Below are 20,809 nucleotides of genomic sequence, written 5' to 3'. Positions count from 1 at the left end.
AGGAGCTGCTAAATCAATTTCACTTGGAAGTTACTTGCTTCCAAGTCCAATCAACAAAACAATCACTACTTTGGAATGGGAATACTTTTATAAAATAGCAGTCATGATCATTTATGAAATAGATAAATGCCATAAACCCAGCTCTGAAACAAGGAAAGCTGAGCACTGCTTAAGATCTAGAGGCACTAAGCAGTCACCATACACAAGTGGAAGTAATTAGCTTACTCCTGAGTGACAAATACCTTGGGGGTAACAATGCTGGGCCACATGTCAGAGCAAGGGTGGCCTTGCCAGACAGCCTCCCCCAGTGCCATCAGTACTGGAGATGCATCCATTCCATGAATGGCAATTTTTCATGAAGATCCAAGTCTATCGTATAGCAAAGACTGCATTCTACAGATAGAACCTGGCTTATTTTTTTTTTCTTTTTTTTTTTAATTTTTCTGACTACTATTGCATTCTAAATTCTTTAGAGCATGGGTATATTTGCATTTATATTATTTACAGAATTAGTCATTTGTTACTCTTGATTCACTCCTGATTGCCTTGCTAAAAGAAAGACCAAAATATTGTGTGGAAGGCTGATTTATGGCATTTCAGTTTTGTGAGCAGGAAAGGAAGGTGGAAATTTTTTGAGGTAGACTGCTCTCACACTTTCACCCTTAAAGATTTGTAAATCTTTCACAGACTCAAATATTCTGAAATTCATTCACCCCTACTTTGCTTCTTTTAGCTGTTAGTCTATAAATGAATGATGTATACTGGATAGACTATTTTATCTCCTTCTGCTTTGTAAATCTTATTATTATTATTATTTTAGTCTTTGTAAGCTTGCTGGTGATCCTGCTGTCTTTGTTAGGGAATAAGACTGCAGCAAATATGATAAAACTCAAAATCTCAGGCAGCTAGAAGGCAGCTTGAAAATAGTTTGCACAGGAAAGTACTTTGTTCATATGATTTAGATTTAAATTTCCCCTCATCTTTAAATGCAGAGCTAGATTTAGCACAAGCAATTTGAACAACAGCTTGTGGATTTAGCAGGTCTGACCTGCCAAGTGCTTTCCACCTTCATTTTATTGTGAATCTGCTCTTCTGCTGTGACTGCTTTCATGTAGACTTTTGCCCTGAGGGTGCGTTTTAGAAAGAGTTAAGAAATGTCATCAGGTTACCTTGGATCTGTTGCACACATGAAGATACCAATAGAATAGTTAACTTTTATGTTGGGCCACTTGCTTCTTTGTAAGCAAGATCAAATATATGCTTTGAAGCAGCATGGGAATTCTGTTTCTGATTTGAGGTGGAAACACAGGGACATAGGAGGGGAAAAATACATGGCTTTAAAGCTGAGATTCTGCCATAGGAACATGTAGTAGGGGTTGCAGGAGGCATCGGGGAAGGGTTTCATTTGGGAAAGGTGAAGGTGTGAAGCAAGAGGATGAATAGGGAGCATTGGGCTGGTGCTCAACTACCAGGATATAGTTGTGGGGAGAGACTGGGAAACCATGAATGTAGGACTGGGAGCCTGGCCCAAGGAAGAAAGAAATGCTGTAAGAGGGTGGCAGGGGGAAGGTAGCCAAAGATATGGAGAGGGGTTACACGGGTCCAGTAGATGGCATCTCATGGAGGAAGGATGAGGAAACATTTTTAAAGGAACAGTTGGACATCTTTCCTTTGATCCCACTCTGAAAAAGCCTGGTCTTGTTAGCTGTATTAGTATATCATTATAAGCCAAATAATACTTAGAAAACTGACAGAGGCATCCTAGCATTTGTATATGTTTGCTATTTTACACGGCAAACGAAACATCTTTCCTAGAAATGTAATATTCCCCATAACTGATAGTTGTCCATACTGAAGTAACGTTCATCAGGCATTTGCTTTATTTCACATGAATGTGTCTGACTGGGTAGTATCTATTAACATTAACCTGCCCTCCTACACCCTGCCCAGGATTATCTATGTCAGACTTATCTCTCAGAAAATGAGAACATCCTCCACAGTGCAGAGGGTGGAGCTGGCAGGCCGGGACATTTTTAGGAGATAATCCATCAATTCAAGCGTCACTTGTCACCGCAGGTGCCCTGATTGAAGAGACGCACCCAGCACTGGGAATGGAAAAGCTGACACTAAGCGGGGTTGATATCATCTGAGCAGGAAAGCAGGAAAGCTGTTCTATTTAATCATTCCAATCATTTCCAAACCCTTTTGGACTGGCTATGGGATGTGGGAGTATTTATTATGAGCATGTGCCTCAATCCTGGAAATAACTGCTTTGAAAAAGCGTGGTGCTAACACACAGCAGACCTCTCCGTTTCTCTCAGTGACGGTTGCAAAGTGAGTAGCAGTGGTGCACACAGACTGTGTGCTCTGACAGAAAATGTGCCTCGGAGCTCCCGGCACACCGCAGCTAACCTCAGCGGGAAGCACAAGGGCATTCTGACTCTCGAAACGCATCAACTCCAGTCCAGCTGCCGCGACCCAATTCCAAACACGTGCTGCAGCAAAGGGGATGTGTTGCATCTACGAGGCGACTCTCGTGGTACCGGGGGAGCTCTGACACTAGGAGTTATCGGAAGGGAGAGCGCGTTGCCAAAACCTGGCCTGTCAAAAGGAGGCTTGGGTGATATCCTGGCTCCGCTGTAGCTGAAGGCAAACTCCTGCTTTCGTCAATGGGGTCAGGATTTCACCCTCCGTATACATCCTGTTGACTCTGGGCCAAATTCTATGGGTCATTACTTTTTCTGATTACTTAGTGTATAACTTGCATATATTTTCATTTAATTCCCTTAAATAACTATTTATTGCACACACTACATACAGCCTACTCCTTGCAATAGATGAAATGACCTTGAAGTCAATGGGAATTTTAGGGTTGATTAAAGGGAAGTGAGCATTTCACACAGTGAATTTCTTTCCCAGACATACATCACATTTCTGAGACTAATCTAGCTGCTGAAGGTCATCATTCTTCATTAACTTGACTGCAAGGTCTTTGTACGATGTGATCAAATTACAATGCATGCAAGCTCACAGACAGAAATCTTGTCATTCAAAGTATGTGAATTTGCATGATTATCATATAACATAGGACTACAAGGACATTATAGAGATAATCAGAAAACAAATTTGCAGTTGATGGGATATGCTGTCAGTCTGAAGGCATTCTTCATTACAAATCTAAATTCTAAATTCTGTACCACTCTCCCACAACATTTGGAATGACTGAACTTTTTTACTTTGATAATGTCAAAATGCTATAAAAGCACAACTATTCATTTCTATATTTAATGCAATATTGACATTTCTACAATCTGTTTTGACACTTTACACAGAGTAAAATAATTAATAAACGAGAAGCAGAATATCTCATTACTCCCCAATAAATGTTATAAAAATACTTCTATTTCAAAGAAGCATGAATTTTCAAGGAAAACTATTCCACTGAAAAGTTTTCAATCACCTCTAATTATAGCAAAGCAATTCTCACTAAGACAGGAAAAAAAAAATGTGCCAATGAAAATACAGAAGCAATACAATGAAGCAGCAACAAGTTGACAGCACCTATGAGAGAGTATTGTGTAAAAGCAGTTTTTGTACTAATGTAAACAAACTTCAATAAAGCCATGCAGAGCATGGGGAAGAAGAAAAAAAGCAAGAAGTTGAAACTCTACTACTAAAGGATAGGATGCACTGGCTCTTTTAATCTGGGCCACTCAATGCTAGATAGGATTCCAAACAGCTTGACCCAACCAAGGAGATTTCAGTGTTTGCGTATATGCTGCAAGGTGTTGTGGGTTGTAATGCAGCCCACAGACTTGGTCTTCTCACCCTTCAAATTGGGGCAGCTACTGCTAGGCATGACAGTTCTCTCTCTGCTTTATTTTTTCTTCCAGAACAAACCATATGCACCCAGGCTGCATTTCAGTATGTATTTGGGATGTGGCCTTAGTGTGCACCTACTAACTAAGGGATCCAGTGAGTGCTCTGCATCTGCAGGTCCTACATCATTGCTCTTTTGTTTTCTTGCTGTATAGATTACAAAAACATTTATGAATAGGTATGTAATGCTGAAAGATAAAGATAGAAAATCTATTTCTAAATGTACATCAGCAATATATTCACAGAGAATTTCATACTAGGAAACCACGGGCTCGGCCACTTACTTGGCAAAATTGTTTTATAGCGGTTTTTAGTTCCATGACTCGGGATGTCGATTTCTTTGGGATCCACAAAATTCATTGGTATTTCCTATAAAAAATAAATTAAATCAGATTGCTGTTTCCAAAGGAGCTGTGCAGGAAATTATCACCAGAAGGCCATCTGCTGTTACACAACTGTCTTTTGACATCAAAGTCATTAAGAAAAAACGTGGTTCCCACCTCAAGCCTGTCAACACCCTTCCTTTAATAAACACAGAAGTTGCACATTGAAGGGGAGACTTCCAAGGAACATTTCTGATGAATTATTAAAAGCGACATTTTTATAGGATTAGGAGATAGTTTAAAATACGCAACAGTTGTAGAAAAGTGGAGTTGAAAAGTGCAATATTGCAGCGGAAAACAGCAAGATTTTACATATTTGGAGCAGGAACTCTCAAAATAACTAAAAATCTAAACATTGCAAGCATAAATATTTTAATTTAGTGCAAAGTCCTTAGCAATATCAGTTAAAGATCTTATGTCCTTTCTACAGAAACTATTAGGTGAAGTGCCTTGCTCCATTTCATGCAGTGAGTCAAAGGTATAATAAAAAAAACAAAGCTATTTCTCTGGATTTTGATTTTGATATTTTATTCCTTGAACAATATTGTATTACTTAAATCTCCAAAGGTTCAAAATAACTAGCAACCGTAATTAAATTATATTAGTGTAAGCTTGAATTTTCTATTTAAGAATGCAATTATTACTACACATTTGAAAATTTCATTCCTGGTCTGGGGCATTTACCCGAAGAGACGGAAGGAGGCAGCATTATTGACTGGGGGATGCTCTTCTGAGAGGGCCAGGGCATGGTGCCTAATTGCCTGGGATGCATGCAAAGGCAGATCTTTACACAGACCCACAAAGTAGAGGCAGCTCCCCTTCTGTTTTTCTATTTGAAGAAAAGTCAAAGCTAAGTAAAATGTGTAACAGTCAATGTGAATTGCTGTGACTTCCTTCTGCTTCCCAACTTGGTTTCTAAATACACGAAGTTGCAACTTCTGTGTTTTTAATTTCTCTATTTTCTCTAGACTGATGCCCAGACGTTCAGTGAACCTTTTTAATTCTTCCTCTCTCCCTCTCTCTACCTCTTCTCCAGTCTCTTCTTTGCTCTTCAGCTGACACACCAGAGAACTGAGATGCTGCCTCTCTTTTCAGGGCAGTGAATGCAGTGTTGCTAAAATACTGCCTCCTGCACTGCTGCTTCATGCAGGGTTCCTTCTGAGTTCCCAATAATGCTACCTATGCGGCTCCTCTGCCAAGGGCAGGATCTTTTGCCTAAAAGGCTTCACTTCTGCATGAATGTCTTCCCTTTCCTTTAGGTCAAGCTATCTTCCTCGCCTCTATCCTGCTGCTGATGTCTCATCTTTCTTCACAGAACTGCCTGATTATCCTATGTATAAAATGAGCTCCCACTGCTCTTACATATTCACCTCTGACTTTTACGCTTTCCAGTGGTGACCTCTGGGAGACTCTTCTCCTTAGCCCTTGAGGTATGAGAAAACGTCCTCTGTCTACACAACAAGAGCCCTTGTGTTGGGGGGGTTGCTCTGCTAGTTCTCTAATTGCCTCCCACCGATGCCTGCTGCAATTTCAGAATGGTGCAAACCAGGTGCAGAAAAACCAGGTGCAGAAACGCCACAGAGCTGAAAACAGAAACTCATTTCTCTATGCCAACAAGGTCAATTGATAATATTAATCGCTTACATCCTGTTAATACTTTCTAGTCAGTGGGGCTCCTCCCAACAGTAAGTGCTCGTGGGGACATGGGCACAGGCACAAACCTGGAACACACAGTGGATCACAGCCATACACATAAAGAGCACTTTAATCTGAAGTTGTCTACAAAATAGAAGATTCTGTAACAAAATTGAGGATATTTTTATCAGGGCATAACATACCTGGTAACATGTGGGGAATACAAACCCAGGAGCTTGCAAATAGCATGAAAGTGTGGAAATTAGCATACATATATACAGAATCTGTACACATATATAGAGTATGTATCAATCAGTTTTCTTAAAGAGACATATAGACCTATGAGAGATGATGTATACACCCTCTATAGTCATGTGCTCAGTTGCATGCATGCATATATACATGCTTATATATATATACATGCATACACATATATGCTTTTGTTCATGGTGTAGACTGCTTTACAGTTGCTCACCTATCTGGGTGAGATACTCTTCAACAACAGCACTCTGGCTCACATCACCTTTTAAAATGCTACAGCTGTTCATACACTGAAAGAGACAGGGTTTGGGTTCTTAAGAACATTCAAGAAAATGTGGCAAAATTTAGGAAAGATCAGGCAAATGCTCATTTTCCTTATCTCTTTGTTTTGATGAGAACCATACTTCATAGATTTAAGAGTCTGACAATTTTCTATGAATTTATTCCACTATTTTAGGCACAGGAGGTTTCAATTCTATCAACTTCAGACATTCTATCTTTTGATAGTGAGTACCTCTGGCAATTCATGCTTCTTTCTTATTGCCAAACCAGTATGTTCTCCCAAATAAATCTAGATGAATTTGTGTCAGTATTAAAATAACCCTTAAAATAGCCCTTTCATCTTAATAAATACCATGGGAAATATTTTGATAGTAACTTAGTAGTTCTTTTACAATTAAAAAGCTAAAAATAATCTGAAACTGGATGTGTTTTAATTTCCCATTGAAATCTTAGAATATTTCTTTATTTTTGGCATACTTGGAAGGTTTTCATGAGAAACAAATTGCAATCTCAAGAAGAGCGTTGTGTTGTATTTTCACAGCTAGTTAAACCAAGCTGAATTAGCAGAATGAGTTGAGGGCTATACCTTACATTCTTCGAATGCTTAAAGTTCCTATTGTAGATCTGCATAGATTTGACGTGGTCATTGACTTCATATTCTATTCTTACTCTTTTTAAAATTAAATATATCTGTAAGAGACTTTCAGACTTCTTTGCTCAATGCTACAGAGTGTTTGACAAAGACATGTGGAATCACGTGCTGCAAATTAATCAGGACTGAATTAAGAGGTGCTTCTCTTTTTGTGTGTTCAGTAAGATGCTGCACCAAAAAAAGTCCTTTATAATGGTTAACAATTTTGTCTTTGAATTACAAACACGCATGGTGTTTACATGGTAATAATCAAAGTCTCTCATTATTACTGTGTTTTCTCTTACTGTGTAAGGCATCATCACTGCCTTAATGATCTCTCTGAATCTGTCAGACACCCCACCAGATCAGAACGCAAATGCTACACCAGGCCCCTTTTAAAACCACAAATTACAATCCCGGTTGTTTGTACTGTAACTCCAATACTACTCTTCTCCCCTCTGTGAGTGGAACTTGTAACCAAGGGGAATCTGTTTATTATCTACGGATAAAATGGATGTATTTATTTGACTTGTATGCAAGTTTCTAAACATAAAACACCACCTTGGAACGTTCTAATCTGCCACTCAGGTGTGATTTTTACCTTGATACTAAAGCGTTGCCAAATTATTTTTTTCACAGTTTCCGTTGTGCTAGTTATGTCAAAATCCTCATTTAAAGCTTATTGTTAAACTCACCATGAATTCTGTTTGAAGTAAATGAGAACATGCAACTGTCTCTCGGAGCTGCTGTCTTGTCAGGACGCGGCCGGCTGACTGCAGATATTCCATTGCTACTTTTTCTCGTGGAGTAGGCACAGAGACAAAAGGTTCAACACTCCCCAAGCTACTCATGTCCAAAGTCAGAGAGACATTGGATCCTCGTCTGCAGTAAAAACATAATATAAACAGTTATATCAGCTTCCTATCTGATCTGACGTATTTTAAATGCCATATATATACACCTGATTACGAGTTTTTAATGTACTCTAATTTTCTTTGTAGTCATCAGAAGATTTCGATGTATGAAGACTGCAAGACTAGTTTCACTGGAATCACTTGGTGTTTAGGAAAGCAACATTTTATAGACCATTCTAGCTCTTGAATCTAATAATTGACCCTACAAGAATAGTAGGAGCTAGGGAGAAACTACTTGATTTTTTCTTAAAAGGATTAACTGATCCTAGTATCCTATTAATCTTTATGGATGCCAAATGTTAAGGTCTGTAAGAAATAAATATTTCAGAGAAACTAAAAGGAATATTTTTCTAAGTGATATAGAAAACAACCTGGAAATAAAATTCACAGTTTGTTGAGTGTGACATCTTGAAGAATCTAATCAAAAGATCATTAAATTTACAACATGGAGGGGGGGGAAGTGATAAAATCAACAGAAGCAAGTGGAAAGGCAACACCAAGATGGTTGCTATCAAGACAGTACATACTATTTCAGGATCAGTATAGGAGAAACAACAAACCACAGAAGAAGAAATACTCCTGAACAGAATTAGAGGGAGTTGTTCAGAAATAACAAACGTCTCTTGTGGGACATTCAAACTGATTAATATTTCGCATTTCTACAGGAAAACAAAGTTTGATTCAATAGCACCTTTGAGCTATCAAAATATATAAATAAAGCACATTTTGTGTCTTTTTATCACTTTGTCCAAACAACACTCAACTGTGGTTTTTTGTTGCTGTTGTTATCCATCAATCTAATATTATCTACTGAACCTGTGACTTCAGACATATTTGCACACTGTAGATATTTGCACACACCCACTCCTTGTACAATTCATTTGTCTTTTCAAGCACCGTGACTTTTTACTCTGTGCTAGTGTTGCTGTTCTCTACTCTTCTCCAACCAGAAAAGCACTGTTAGGGTTTACTGCTTTCTTCTTTGGTAGCAACCATACCCGCAGCACAAAGCTTTGTTTTTTCTTTTCAATATTGCAAGATGCAGATTGCATGAATGCACGTTCCTCCCTGCTAGGCACATGCCGATGGATCCTTCTGTAACTTAGTTTTAAATTCCTGTCACGTCAGCTTGCCTGAATAGAAATGACTTCAGTCACCCACCTGTCACTTAGCAAAACACAGAACAACAATCACCAAGAAAAGAGACCATCTGATGGAATCGGTGAATCTCAGACTGTGTTACTGCGCTGTACATAAGCGCACTTCAATTTAGATGATGGGTGGGTGATCACAAGGGGTTCTCTATCTAGGCCCGCAGATGGTAACATGAGTCAGAGACAGCAGAACAGGTGGTGGAGGCAAAACAGAGCTGAGGTGACCCAGCCAGCTGGCTGCCTGCGGCGGCACGTTGGATTGCCAGGTTGGGAGGGAAAGAAAGCCCTTGCAGCAGAAGAAGAGTCCCCCTGGGACCTCGCTTGAAGACAGGGACAGTGTCTGTTTGCAGAGGAAAGTAGGCGGTGTATGGTGCTGCTGCTCTTAGGAATGCTTTCACAAAACCTAATTTTGTTAGGGGGTGGGCAGAAGAGGTTGAGCAGGAATGACTAGTAACTCATATACACTATGAGGGCTATGAGTACTGCACTGAGGCGTGCTGCGTACCCTTCACCACGAGGAAGTCCCAGTTGGTGGTAAGAGTGCTCAAATTTAGAGCCATGGGACGCTCACGGGAAGCATAACACAAGCTAGCCAATACAGGCAGCTATTTGCCAGACCCTTGAGAATAACAAGTTCCCAATAACAGCCTCAGGCAGCATCCCCTGCGACTAAGCCTCTCCATGGGGGAAGTGAGTCCCACTGCACCACACAACTGCTTGAGGAAAACATCCTGTCAGACCCCTTGCTTATAATAACCCTCCCACCCAGACACTCTCCTGACCATGACTGTCGCAAATTATTCCATGGAAAAAGGCAGTCCCTTAAACAGGTGGCTCTGAGTCTAGTTAAGGATTTGTATCACAAAACAAATCTCTTGAAAACAATTCAGAAATCTATAGACAAAGAGTGCAATAAGCCTCTTTAAAACCGCTAGACCTTGGTTGAGAAATAGGTTAGACCCAGGCATACTTCTGGAAGACCCTACTGAGATTTGCTGTTATAGAAGAAAAGTATTCTCATTGTTCAGCAACAAAGTACAGTGAAATTGTTAATATTTTCTTTGGCTTTTACACTGTTATATCTGACAGCCTTGGCAAAAGGTCTATTTCCTTTTTAACAACAACAAAAAATATACCTGATCTAATTATAACTTTGAGTTTACAGCTTTTTCCATTTATGTGGATTATTGATGAATACTGGTGTTGAGAATCACGTAACATACTCTGGAAAGAAGAAATATTTTCTTATTCTTATTCTTGTTTTCTTATTTGTATTTAACACATTTAAAGCTACTTAGTTAACAAATACAGACTAAACAATAATTATCTAAGGATAGTTGTCTTTCTATCTAAGGATAAAAGAAAAAAAAACTATTAGAAGACATACGAAGACAATAGATCTAAAGTTATTGTTTTCCATAAAAAAGGCATCTAAAATAATATTTTTTAAAGTAAGATTTAATTAATAAAAAGATATTATAACGCTTACATTAGCTATACTAACTTTTGCTTAGCATGGCTAAGTATTGCTAAGATTAATATCAAATAGATACTTGTTTTCTTCAAGACAGTACTGGAGAGTAAGGCAGAAAACAGGACATTTTGTCTATGGCCTTGTCATGAAAGATCCACCAAGTTTTTTTATGCCCTACTGGCATATGCAACCTTATAATCTCAGACCCTGCTCTGGGCTCCCCAGATTTTCTCTGTGCCTTTAACAGTTGGATTCTGAGTATATTCTATATATTCTTTCTCAAGAGTAGAAAGCAAGAGGAGAATTAAATTCTCTTTTGTTTTACTACCTGCATGAAAAGTTAGGCCATTAAGTTCACCTTTTCTCCTTACTGCTGAGACTGCAGAAGGTTGGCCATTGATCAAGAAGTAGGTACCACCTCATCCAGAGCCCACTGACATTCTTGGGAACTTTCCCATGCCTCCAATGACAGGTTTTAAATCAAGGAATCACAATAAGACAGTGGATTCAATGACATTTATAGTCCAAGAATTCATTTTTCTTGAATCTCACTGAACGTACACAACAAGGGTCTGTCTATTCCAAATTACAGTGAAAAGAGCTGTACACATGGTGTTTCCCTCATTTCTGGATACTTAGAACTCTCTTTCTTTTTCTACTCCCTAAGTAAGTAACTTCTTTAATATTCTTTTCCCCTTACAAATATCCTGGGCCCAATTAAACAAGATTGGTTTATTCCTTTGTGAGCTGTAATTCCCTTGAGGTTGTGTCTTGCTGGGGATGAGCATTATGTGAGGAATCTGTGGAACTGCATATGTTCGTGACAACATTGCATTAAAGTCAACAAAAGGCCAACTCTCCCGACATTTCACTAGCTGTGACAGCCACCTCATTACTGAGTAGGTGAATAAGTTCAGGAAACCACTTGTGTCTGTGTATTGTCTAGTACCTCAAAGGCAGGCTCAGTATGTACTCGTGCTCGTACTTCAATGGGGTAATAGGAACAAGTCCATTGATGAGAATCCACTGGAGTCTTTTTAATAATGCATTTATAGAAGCAGATTTTAGTAGAGACCATGATAAAAAAAATGATTAATGCAATGTTTGTTTGAAACACTTTGAAAGGAAACTCCACCTGTCCACCTCAGAGGGCCACCAGGCTACTAAAAGGCTATTAATCATTAGCAAGGTCATTTCCAGGGCTTCCCTGGCCCTAAAATTAAGCCATAGTTTGTGATTATGAAAATCCAATTATCCGACACGTTTTCCCAGTTGTTTACTTAAGCTGGGCAATTTCTTTAAATACACGTTCCCATGTTTATTCAGCACTCTTGAAAAATGCCTCGCCCAGAGCCCCAGTCCTCAGCTTTTTATTCTTCCTACGGGCTCTGGAAGCGGCGCTGCTGCTTGCTGCCCTCCAAGAGCCGTTGCCCTTTGACCCCCGCATTTCAGACATGGGAGGCGCTTCCTTTCGCGCCCGCCGTCCCCCGCCGCTCTCCCCGTTCCTGCGCTGCCCGGGCCTCGCTGCCGAGGCGAGAGCGCGGCGGCCACGCAGGTGGAAGGAAGCCATTAATTAGCTGCAAGAGCAGCGCTGGCCGCGACCGCTCAGGAGGGAGCGGGATTCGAGGCCGAAGCTCCCACTGGTACGAGGGGAAGCTTGGCAGGGCTATTCTCTCTGGGTTTTATTGCAGGGACAACAGGAAAAACGTTGCCGTTCCCCTGAGCTCTTTCTCTGGTACTCACAGGCTCATTCTAGGTCTGGGTCCTGATTCTCTTCTCCAGTGGACATCTCTGATGAGCAAATGCAGTGAGTTCAGGTGTGTTTTGCAGTGCTATACTTGGACTGAAAGAGCATAATTAGCCAAAAGATTTCCAACACTTGCTATCTTCCTGGAGCTTTTTCTAGTGACAAAATAAGAAATGACCTTTACAAATCTCCTGTGTATCCAGTTTTATGTTTCAACAGAATGATTCAAAAAAAGATAAATGCAAATCTGTAAGAAAAGGACACCTGAAAAAAATGTAGGACCCTGCTTTCCTGATATTTGAAAGAATGGCTACAAGAAAACATGGCCATGTGGATGAATAAATGTGACGACTGAAATTGCGGTGGCCTGTAGAGATGCAAAGCACAATAAATCAAAGAAGTTATTAATCCTGTATCTCAAGCTAAAATAAATAAAAATAAGATACTGCATAACCCTAGTAGACTTCAGAAAATAAATCAGATCCTCAGTGTTAAAAATAAGAAATAGAAAAGTGGTATTACAGAGGATTTAAAAAAATCATTGAAAAGGACTGAACATACTGCCATTTTCTTTAAGCCTTGGGCAAACAGTTACAGCCTTTCTAATATGCAACTGCCACATTTCCTCTCAAATCCAGATTTACAAGGTACATTAGGATTAGTCCTCAGAAGACCCTGGGAAGACTCTCTTGAGGAGAAACTTGATAAATTTTAAAGTAACAGTCAGGGCATTGTTAAATAAACAATCACGCCTAGTAAACATAAGAACATTGTATTCATTTGTCCCAGATGCTCATATACCATCCTTGCATGGTATGTGATAGCCTGAAATATATACCTTTCTTCGTACTTGTTATAATACTGGGAGCCTAGGAAAAGCAGTGAATAAGAGTATGATTGATTACATGAATGGGTGTGTTAATTCTTAGGTTTTCCTCCTGACAGCCAGAGTGCTTTTTCAAAAAAGTCTTTTAAGGATGTGGTAAATATAATTCCATTATTACCAGGGCAAACTTGAAAAGAGAATTTTTTTTTTTCTTGGAAATGTAGTGCTCATGAGTTTCAGTTATTTGATATGCTGCACCTCACATTAAAGAAGGTAAAGGAAAGAAAAAAATCAGTTTCTGAAAATATACAATACCCACTAATTTAATCTCTTATTCACACTCACTTGCTCCAAAAGTCACACTTTATCACCAGTATAAGTTTGAGAAAATAATGAATGAAAAAAAACATTATCTAACTATGTGAGTATCATCCTAGCAAATAAAAATTGCACATAGGGTATAACATGCCCTTTTAGTTTTTGCACTCATGGGTGCTTTATGAAGCATTGCAATATGGATTCTGTGCTTGGTAGATCTGTGACGAGAACTCAGTTCCCTAAATGATCTCTGATTTGCTTGCTGACATTTCTGGATTCCCTTTAGGCTTTACTTGTATAGCTTGTACAGTGATGCAGCTTTTAAGGACCCCCTCAGAGCCGGGGAGCTCAATACTTTATAAAAATCAAGCCCACATCACACCTTGAAGCACTTAAGAATCAGAAGGTGCAACCAGACAACCATCTAGGATAAAGTTGAATTGATGTTAGAAGCAGGACTAAAATCCATGGTTCCCTAAATTTGTGTCATTGCTCAAGTACTTTAAATCATTTAGAATTCAATTGTCATAGGTATTCTTCTCCAAAGGAAATTGCTCTTCAGCTCATTTCAAGATTCAGTATTATTTATGTCAGTCATTTTCTCAGAAAACAGCAGAGGAATAAACCCTAATTTTGATAGAAAAGCTGTACTATGGCTATAAAATGACCAATTTACTTTACATTCGAGGATAATGTGCATTGTGCCAGGCCTAAATGGATACAGCCCAATGCCTTAAAGGACCCATTTCACTCAGTATTCACTCATTTCAGTCAGTATTTCACTCAGCCCATGTTTGGTCATTTTGCAGCAACTTCACTATGCATGACAGTAATAAAAACAGTATCACGCAATTCTTCTTTGAACCCACGTTCCACCTATAGCACTTTGGCAAGTCAAAACTTATCTCCTTGTCTTGCTGTGGCCTGACATACTGTTGCCACCTTAAACGCTAGAAATTATACCTGAGCTGCTATCATATTTAGGAACAACGGGCCTTGGGCTTCATTTCCACAGCTTTATTCGTCTTTCAGATTAATCTTCTTTGTCCCTGACTTTTCTCTCTTTTGGAGATCACGGACAGAGAGGTAGATATTAACCCAACATTTCTAAAATCTGTTTAGCAATTCCTTGTTAATATTACTGGTATTTATGTTTTCATTCTGCCTCACAATCACTTGTGCTCAAGAAGAATCACATGAATTTGTGTGGGCAGCCCAACATTTCCAACAAGAGGACATCACTTACAGTGCAACATGGTTAAGCTGGGTGTAACATCGAAGCTAACACCTATCACGAGAAAGCCATAACTGGAGGATATTTGACCTCAGAACTATTAAGAGAGGCACTAGGATGAATGAAACTCATGCTACACATCTTCTGGAAAGAAAAGCTTTGATGTCTACTCTTGCTTGCTCTATCACATGGCTTTTCCCTTAGTACTCTATTGTTATATTACCGTTTTTTTCCCCCCCACTCATTTCTTGCTTGAATAAACGGTGCTTCCCAACTCTCACTTTCAGGAAAGGTCTGAAAGTAACTGCAGTACCTGTGTGCCTACGAAGAGGAAAAGGAAGAGGGCATCTATGACTCTTTCAGGCAAGACTTCCAGTCCTCCTCTATTTCCTAGCCACAAGAAACCTTCTGGCACCGTGCAGCAGCATCCTCTACCCCTCTCAGACTCTGCAGAAACTGTCTGGAAACTCAGTTACAAAGTTTAAATAGTTTTTCTGGAAAGTGGAGACACATCACATCTCTCCAGAAGGACTGATTTTGTTCCCACAGCCAGAGCAGGCCAACACCTCTAGCACTAAATTCCAAACAATTTTCAAAATCTACTCAAAGCTCTACATGTCAAAATGAACTAAGGAAATGGTTTTGACAAGTACTTCTGGACTTAGTTTTAAGCAATCAGTATCTAGTTAGGACAGGAATGGCTCAATATCCTGTAGAGGAAAACAGCTGACATGAGAGTAGTTTCAACTTTCCCTCTTTTAATCATGCTTTCTAATGTACTGCCAATTCACTCCTGTTCTGCCCTCGATAAGGCGATGCTGCACTGCTACGGGAACTGACTATTCAAAAATGCAAGGCTTATACAACCTTCCATGTCTTCCTGTAGATTATTTCTACAATCAAACCACACTTTGTCACGCTACCTTCTCTCTTGAATAAAATTTGAGTGGTACCACAAAATTCTGTTTCTGATTCATCCTTATGCATGGGTTTTCATGAGTAAAAACTGAGTTAAATGTTCAGAGGTAAAAAGTATGAAATTTGCTGTGACTATTTGCGTTGTTTTTTTCAAAGTACTGCGTAAATGTTTACTAATTTATGGTAAATTCACTTTAAACTGTAGAGCTTTAATTGCATACTGCCTTCTTTATTGCTACTATTATTTGTGTTCATTGCAGCATTGCTGCATTTCATATTGGAGGCCTCATTGCACAACAGACAGGATGACCTGTTCTCTCTCCAAATAATTAATATACTAATTTAAACTTAGCTACAATGAATGTAAACAAAAAGGATTATAAGAATAGGGGAAAGGGAAGGGAGATTGGAGGAAGAATAGTAAATCGTTGATACAGCTGCATAGATTAAACAAATGCACAACTTAATGAACTCAGGTAATGCACTTATTTAAGGTAAGCCGACAAGATCTGATAAAAACATACATTTTGTCTGCCATATATTTTGCTTGAAAATTAAAAAAAATCAATTGTTTCAATATTTTGAGCCATAAATATATATTTTCCTTAAAAAAGTGGCCCCCCTACACCTTTGTTTGAGGATGCCTTATGGCACCTGGAGCTAGGCACTACAGTTCTGCTGTTAAGTGTCTTGGCTTGGTGCAAAGTCAGACGACTTTTCCCAGAACACACAAGGCTTGAGCACTGCAGCAGAGGTAGAGGTGCTTGCCTGTAAAATATGCAGAGAATTGTAGCCTAGGAGGCTTGATCTAATAGATGAGCATGGGCATTTGTGGTACTGGAGCAAAGGCTTCTATAAAGTCAATATTCACAGTGAGTTTTTGTTTGTTTGTTTGTTTTTGGCTATTTCACTATTCAGCCCTACAATAAACAAATAATCATCTTCAATTTATTGGCTGTTAGACAAAAAGAGCATTTTTCTTCTAAACAGGAGTTGTATCAGCAAGTCCATTTAGCTTCATACGTTCTGCATCAATTAAAATTTTGAGCACAATCTCTGCCTCCAAACTACACCTGTTGCAGATATAAGGAATAGAATCTATAGCCCTTCAATGCAAACAAATGTCTAATGTATTCACCTACTGCAGTCCTTTGATATTTTTTTTAAAACTATAACCAAAACATCTGGAAAAAGACATGAGTAAAAGCGTTCTTCATGTAAATGGTCAGACAGTGTTCTGCACACAGTATCAGTTAAAAAAATACTTTTTATTGTTACTTGAAGACTAATCAGTACAATGAGTTCTTTCCTGGTGAGTTTGCCTTTTGGGAAAGACAGGAAGGAACATCTGGGAAAAGAGGCGTTTACTATACCCTGTCAACCTTAAGATAATAAAAAAGCACATTCCTTGTTTATTTGACTTGGTCTTCATATCTTTAAACTGCTGCAAGTGTCACATAGAAGATTTCTAAACAGACAAATGAATTGTTAGTACACTTTGAACAAATTACTGAACAACAGCAGTTCCTGAAGACTGTAAAACCTTTTGACCCACAGTGTTGTTTAACAACGCTGTGCCATCCATGGACTGTGTTCTTCATTTCTAAAGGTAGTTTATGCATCTCTCAATTCAATAAAACAGACAAAGATATACCCTAGGGCTGGCTGTACAGGCTTAGACCAAAAATCCATCTAGCTCCTACAGCCTGGAAGATACAGTCCCATTTCCACAGTGACTTATGTGCCTAAATTACATTCAGAGTTAATGAGATTTAGGCTCTCAGAGACAGGATCCATAAATGTATGGCTACATCTGCCTTTTAGATGCTGCTGAAATTTCCAGAGCTGACATCTAAGCCAGGTAATGCAAACTTCTCGTAACATTTTATTCTTGGCTCATTTCATTTTTCTTCAGTAGTCTGGGTCTTTGGCCATGTTTTCTCCTAGTAGTCTCACTCAAATAAATTAAGTGCAAAGTGCCTGCATTGCCTTGCAAATGGCATTTAGAAAGTCTACTTAGCCTTGCAATGTGAAAAGCAGCAAGGCTTGAAGGCTTTTAAAACACAGTTCTAATTGTCCATATACCTAGGTTTGCTTTCTTTTGCACTCCAGAGATTATTTTTTTTTTAAAGCACATGAAAGAGGTATTGCCCAGTGACTGCTGAGGAACAACGAGGAGAGTGGCCTGGAGTTCTTCAGAGCTCATCTGCTCCCTCCACGTACATAGAGAGGTCACTGCACTGCCTACTGCCCACCTCCATCAGAGACATTCATACAGGGGAGGGCAAGGGTTGGGCTCTACAGAAGGATAATGCCTCTGCATTTGTGCCCTGAGATATCAGCATGGACATGACTCATGGATTCCTGGGTCTACTCTTCCATGAAATTTCCAGATTAGAAATTTCAGAGTGAAATAACAATAATTGCTTCAGATTCATAGTTCTTTAAAAAGGATTCATGACATTAAGAAACTTAATTCACTTGATATAAATTGACCCTGAATTTAAAAAGGGAAGGGAAATGTAAGGAGTCTTTTAAAACATGTTACTTTTTACCTGCATAGTCACATAAAGAGAAAGGAGAAGTCACATCTGAAAGATAAACCAAACTTCTCTCCCCCTCCCTCTATACACACACGATGCAACAGGGGGTAGATTAACATACATCAAAAGCAGTGAGGGAGAAATAGGAACCTAAGAGTGGTGACTGTGTAAGACCAAAGGTTGACCAGCATCCTGTTTTCAACAATGCTCAGCAGAAGAAGGTTTAGGGAAAGAACACAAGAACAAAGTAAGCAGGATTTACTGATTACTTAATTAACACTGATGCTTATTTTTAGTATGCCTTTCGGCCTCTGTAGTTTAGGAACTTCCTGATTCAAAGGTTGTTCACAGATCTTGGCATCTGCTGGACTGGTCTTCCATGATTGTTTTTTCTTCGGACAGCTTCCTAAGCCCCCTTTCGACCTCTACAACCTCCTATGGCAATGACTTCCATAGCTTAAGATAAACGCCCATCAGTCAGAATACCCTGAGCCTTACAAGAGCAAACATTAAACATGAGGGCTAGAGTGGATTTAGGCCACCTACATTTTGGGAAATCCCTGTGATGTAGCAGAAAATATCATTCTAACCTACTCGGTAAATTGCAAAAGAACTCTCTGAAACCTGAGGATTACCTTGGGAATTAATTACAAAACCAGTCATCTGTTTTTTTCACACCACCTTATTTCACAGTCCTGCTCTGTCCTGAACTTTGTGCACCTCATTGCCTTCCCAAACACCTCTATAAATCCATGGAGACAAAACAAGTTAAATGGAGTCTGAAGTGAGATAAGACCATGCAAATCAGATTTAATAACAGTTGCATGTTGTACTATAGCTGTGTTTATTCTCCTTTATTTGTTGTAAGGCTACTCTGTTTTGTTCACTATCAAATTCAAAGGAAAGAGCTGAAAGCCTCTGGACTACATATTAGTCATGTGGTGGAATGTGCTGCAAGCCAGGAAGGATTTGAGACATCTCAAAGAGAGAAGACGCTGTTTGCATGAGCAGTGAGAATGGGAAGCAGCAGCCCTACCACCGGGGCAGGCACTCGGGCAGCCTGTCCAGGGCTGTCTCCGTCTCTCACCGGCAGCGGGGCTTCCCAGGGAGCTGCTATTGGTCCTCTTGAAGTATCCAGAAGGAGGTCCCTAGGGAAACATTGCAGTTTGCAACATTTTTCTGTGTGGGAATTATATACACTACTTCCCCTTCTGATGCTTATCACGTATTTGAGAAGTCTGAAGTAGTTGTGCTCTGTTTTCCCTCTGTTATCAAGTCACAGTATTAACATAATAGAGACAATTATAGCTACTATAAATTAATAACAACAATACCCACTCTTTGTTAAGCATCAAAAGTATATTCTTTGACAAGGCACATAAAGGAGAGTTCCTGTCTCCAGAAAAATTATCACTATCATAAAACATTTAACTGGTTAGAGGACAGAATGTAGACTTCAAGATCTAGGTATCTAATGGAGACCTTGGATCAGATACTTACTCAAATAATGTCTCATTTGCCTTAGCATGAAAACAATAAAAAGAGGTCCTTTTTATTTTGCCATTTTGCCTTACTTAGCTAAGGTTCAAAGCCAAACCAAACTGATACCTCGGCTTGGATGTCATGACCAAAGCAGACAACTCTAACAAGAATTTACCTAAAACTCAACTGTATGAAATGTGCTACTGCCTAGGCAATATTAGGCAATTTCTGGGGCAATATTTCTTGAGCTGAGCAATTCTCACAGGATACTTTGGGTGTCATGATGTCTATCATGATGATATTGCTTCTCCAATTCTTGAGGCTCCCCTGATCGTCAGTAAATATCTAATATTTCGTCTATGTTTATATCCTAAGTTTTTTGGATAAAGGATTACCTCATCTTTGTGCATACACAGAACAGTGGGATCCCAGTGTGTGGCCAAGACTCTCAGGTACAATTTATATGTATGTGTATATATATATTAATAAAAGTATTCAGAAGAATTTCTCACAATAACTGAGAATCAGGCTGACTCACAGATCTACATGACCTCTTCTTCGAGGGAAAGTGTATTTGAAAATAACGGGCAATACTGCTAGCCAGCATATTAAACATCTTTTTGTACATGACTCTGTACTGGCTTTTGTACTGACTCTGACTGTGTAAATGATCTCTGCTGATTTCGAAAACTGGAATTTTCCAAAAAGAAGCAGCGTAATTATTCAAGTAATTATTTGTAAGTGTTACTCTGAGAATGCACAGAAATATAGTGACTGCAGTCAAGGAAAAGATTCATATTTACTGATGACTACAGTATCGGTGGGATGCTTGATAAGTATTGCCCAGTATGTGACTTCTTGCAATTGAAAGATACACTTTAAATATTTTGAAGATACTTTGATGTTTTCCTAAACTGCATTCTGTGTTCCTATAGTTTTGAATTCAGGGAAACTGGGTTGAATTCAACTTTAGGCTGGCCTGCAGAACAGCTGCACAGAAGGAAAGGCATACATAGTGAGAAATACATTCCAACAAAAGAGGAAAGATGGGTATTTCTGTCTTAATTTGAGGCCTTTTTCAGATATTAATGGGAGTACTCAGGTCTCCAAATCTGAAAAATGATTCAG

General features: G+C 39.1%; 1 protein-coding gene across 1 annotated transcript in view; it reads right to left on the bottom strand.

The window, feature by feature from the left end:
* PTPRR (protein tyrosine phosphatase receptor type R) overlaps nt 1-20,809 on the bottom strand; it is a 136,473-nt gene that overhangs the window by 23,006 nt on the left and 92,658 nt on the right. Inside the window, exons 7-8 of the mRNA XM_088522954.1 lie at nt 7,767-7,953; nt 4,164-4,248 (exon numbers count right to left, since the gene is read on the bottom strand). Of these exons, the coding sequence (XP_088379080.1) occupies nt 4,164-4,248; nt 7,767-7,953 (272 nt within the window). The remainder of the gene's footprint in view (nt 1-4,163; nt 4,249-7,766; nt 7,954-20,809) is intronic.

Source organism: Tinamus guttatus, unplaced genomic scaffold (assembly GCF_059628265.1).
Source record: "Tinamus guttatus ecotype Peru unplaced genomic scaffold, ASM5962826v1 Tinamus_guttatus_pri_ptg000171l, whole genome shotgun sequence".
Classification (NCBI taxonomy): Eukaryota; Metazoa; Chordata; class Aves; order Tinamiformes; family Tinamidae; genus Tinamus; species Tinamus guttatus.
The sequence above is the reverse complement of the archived record's forward strand: the minus strand, read 5'-3'. Positions and strand labels throughout refer to the sequence as shown.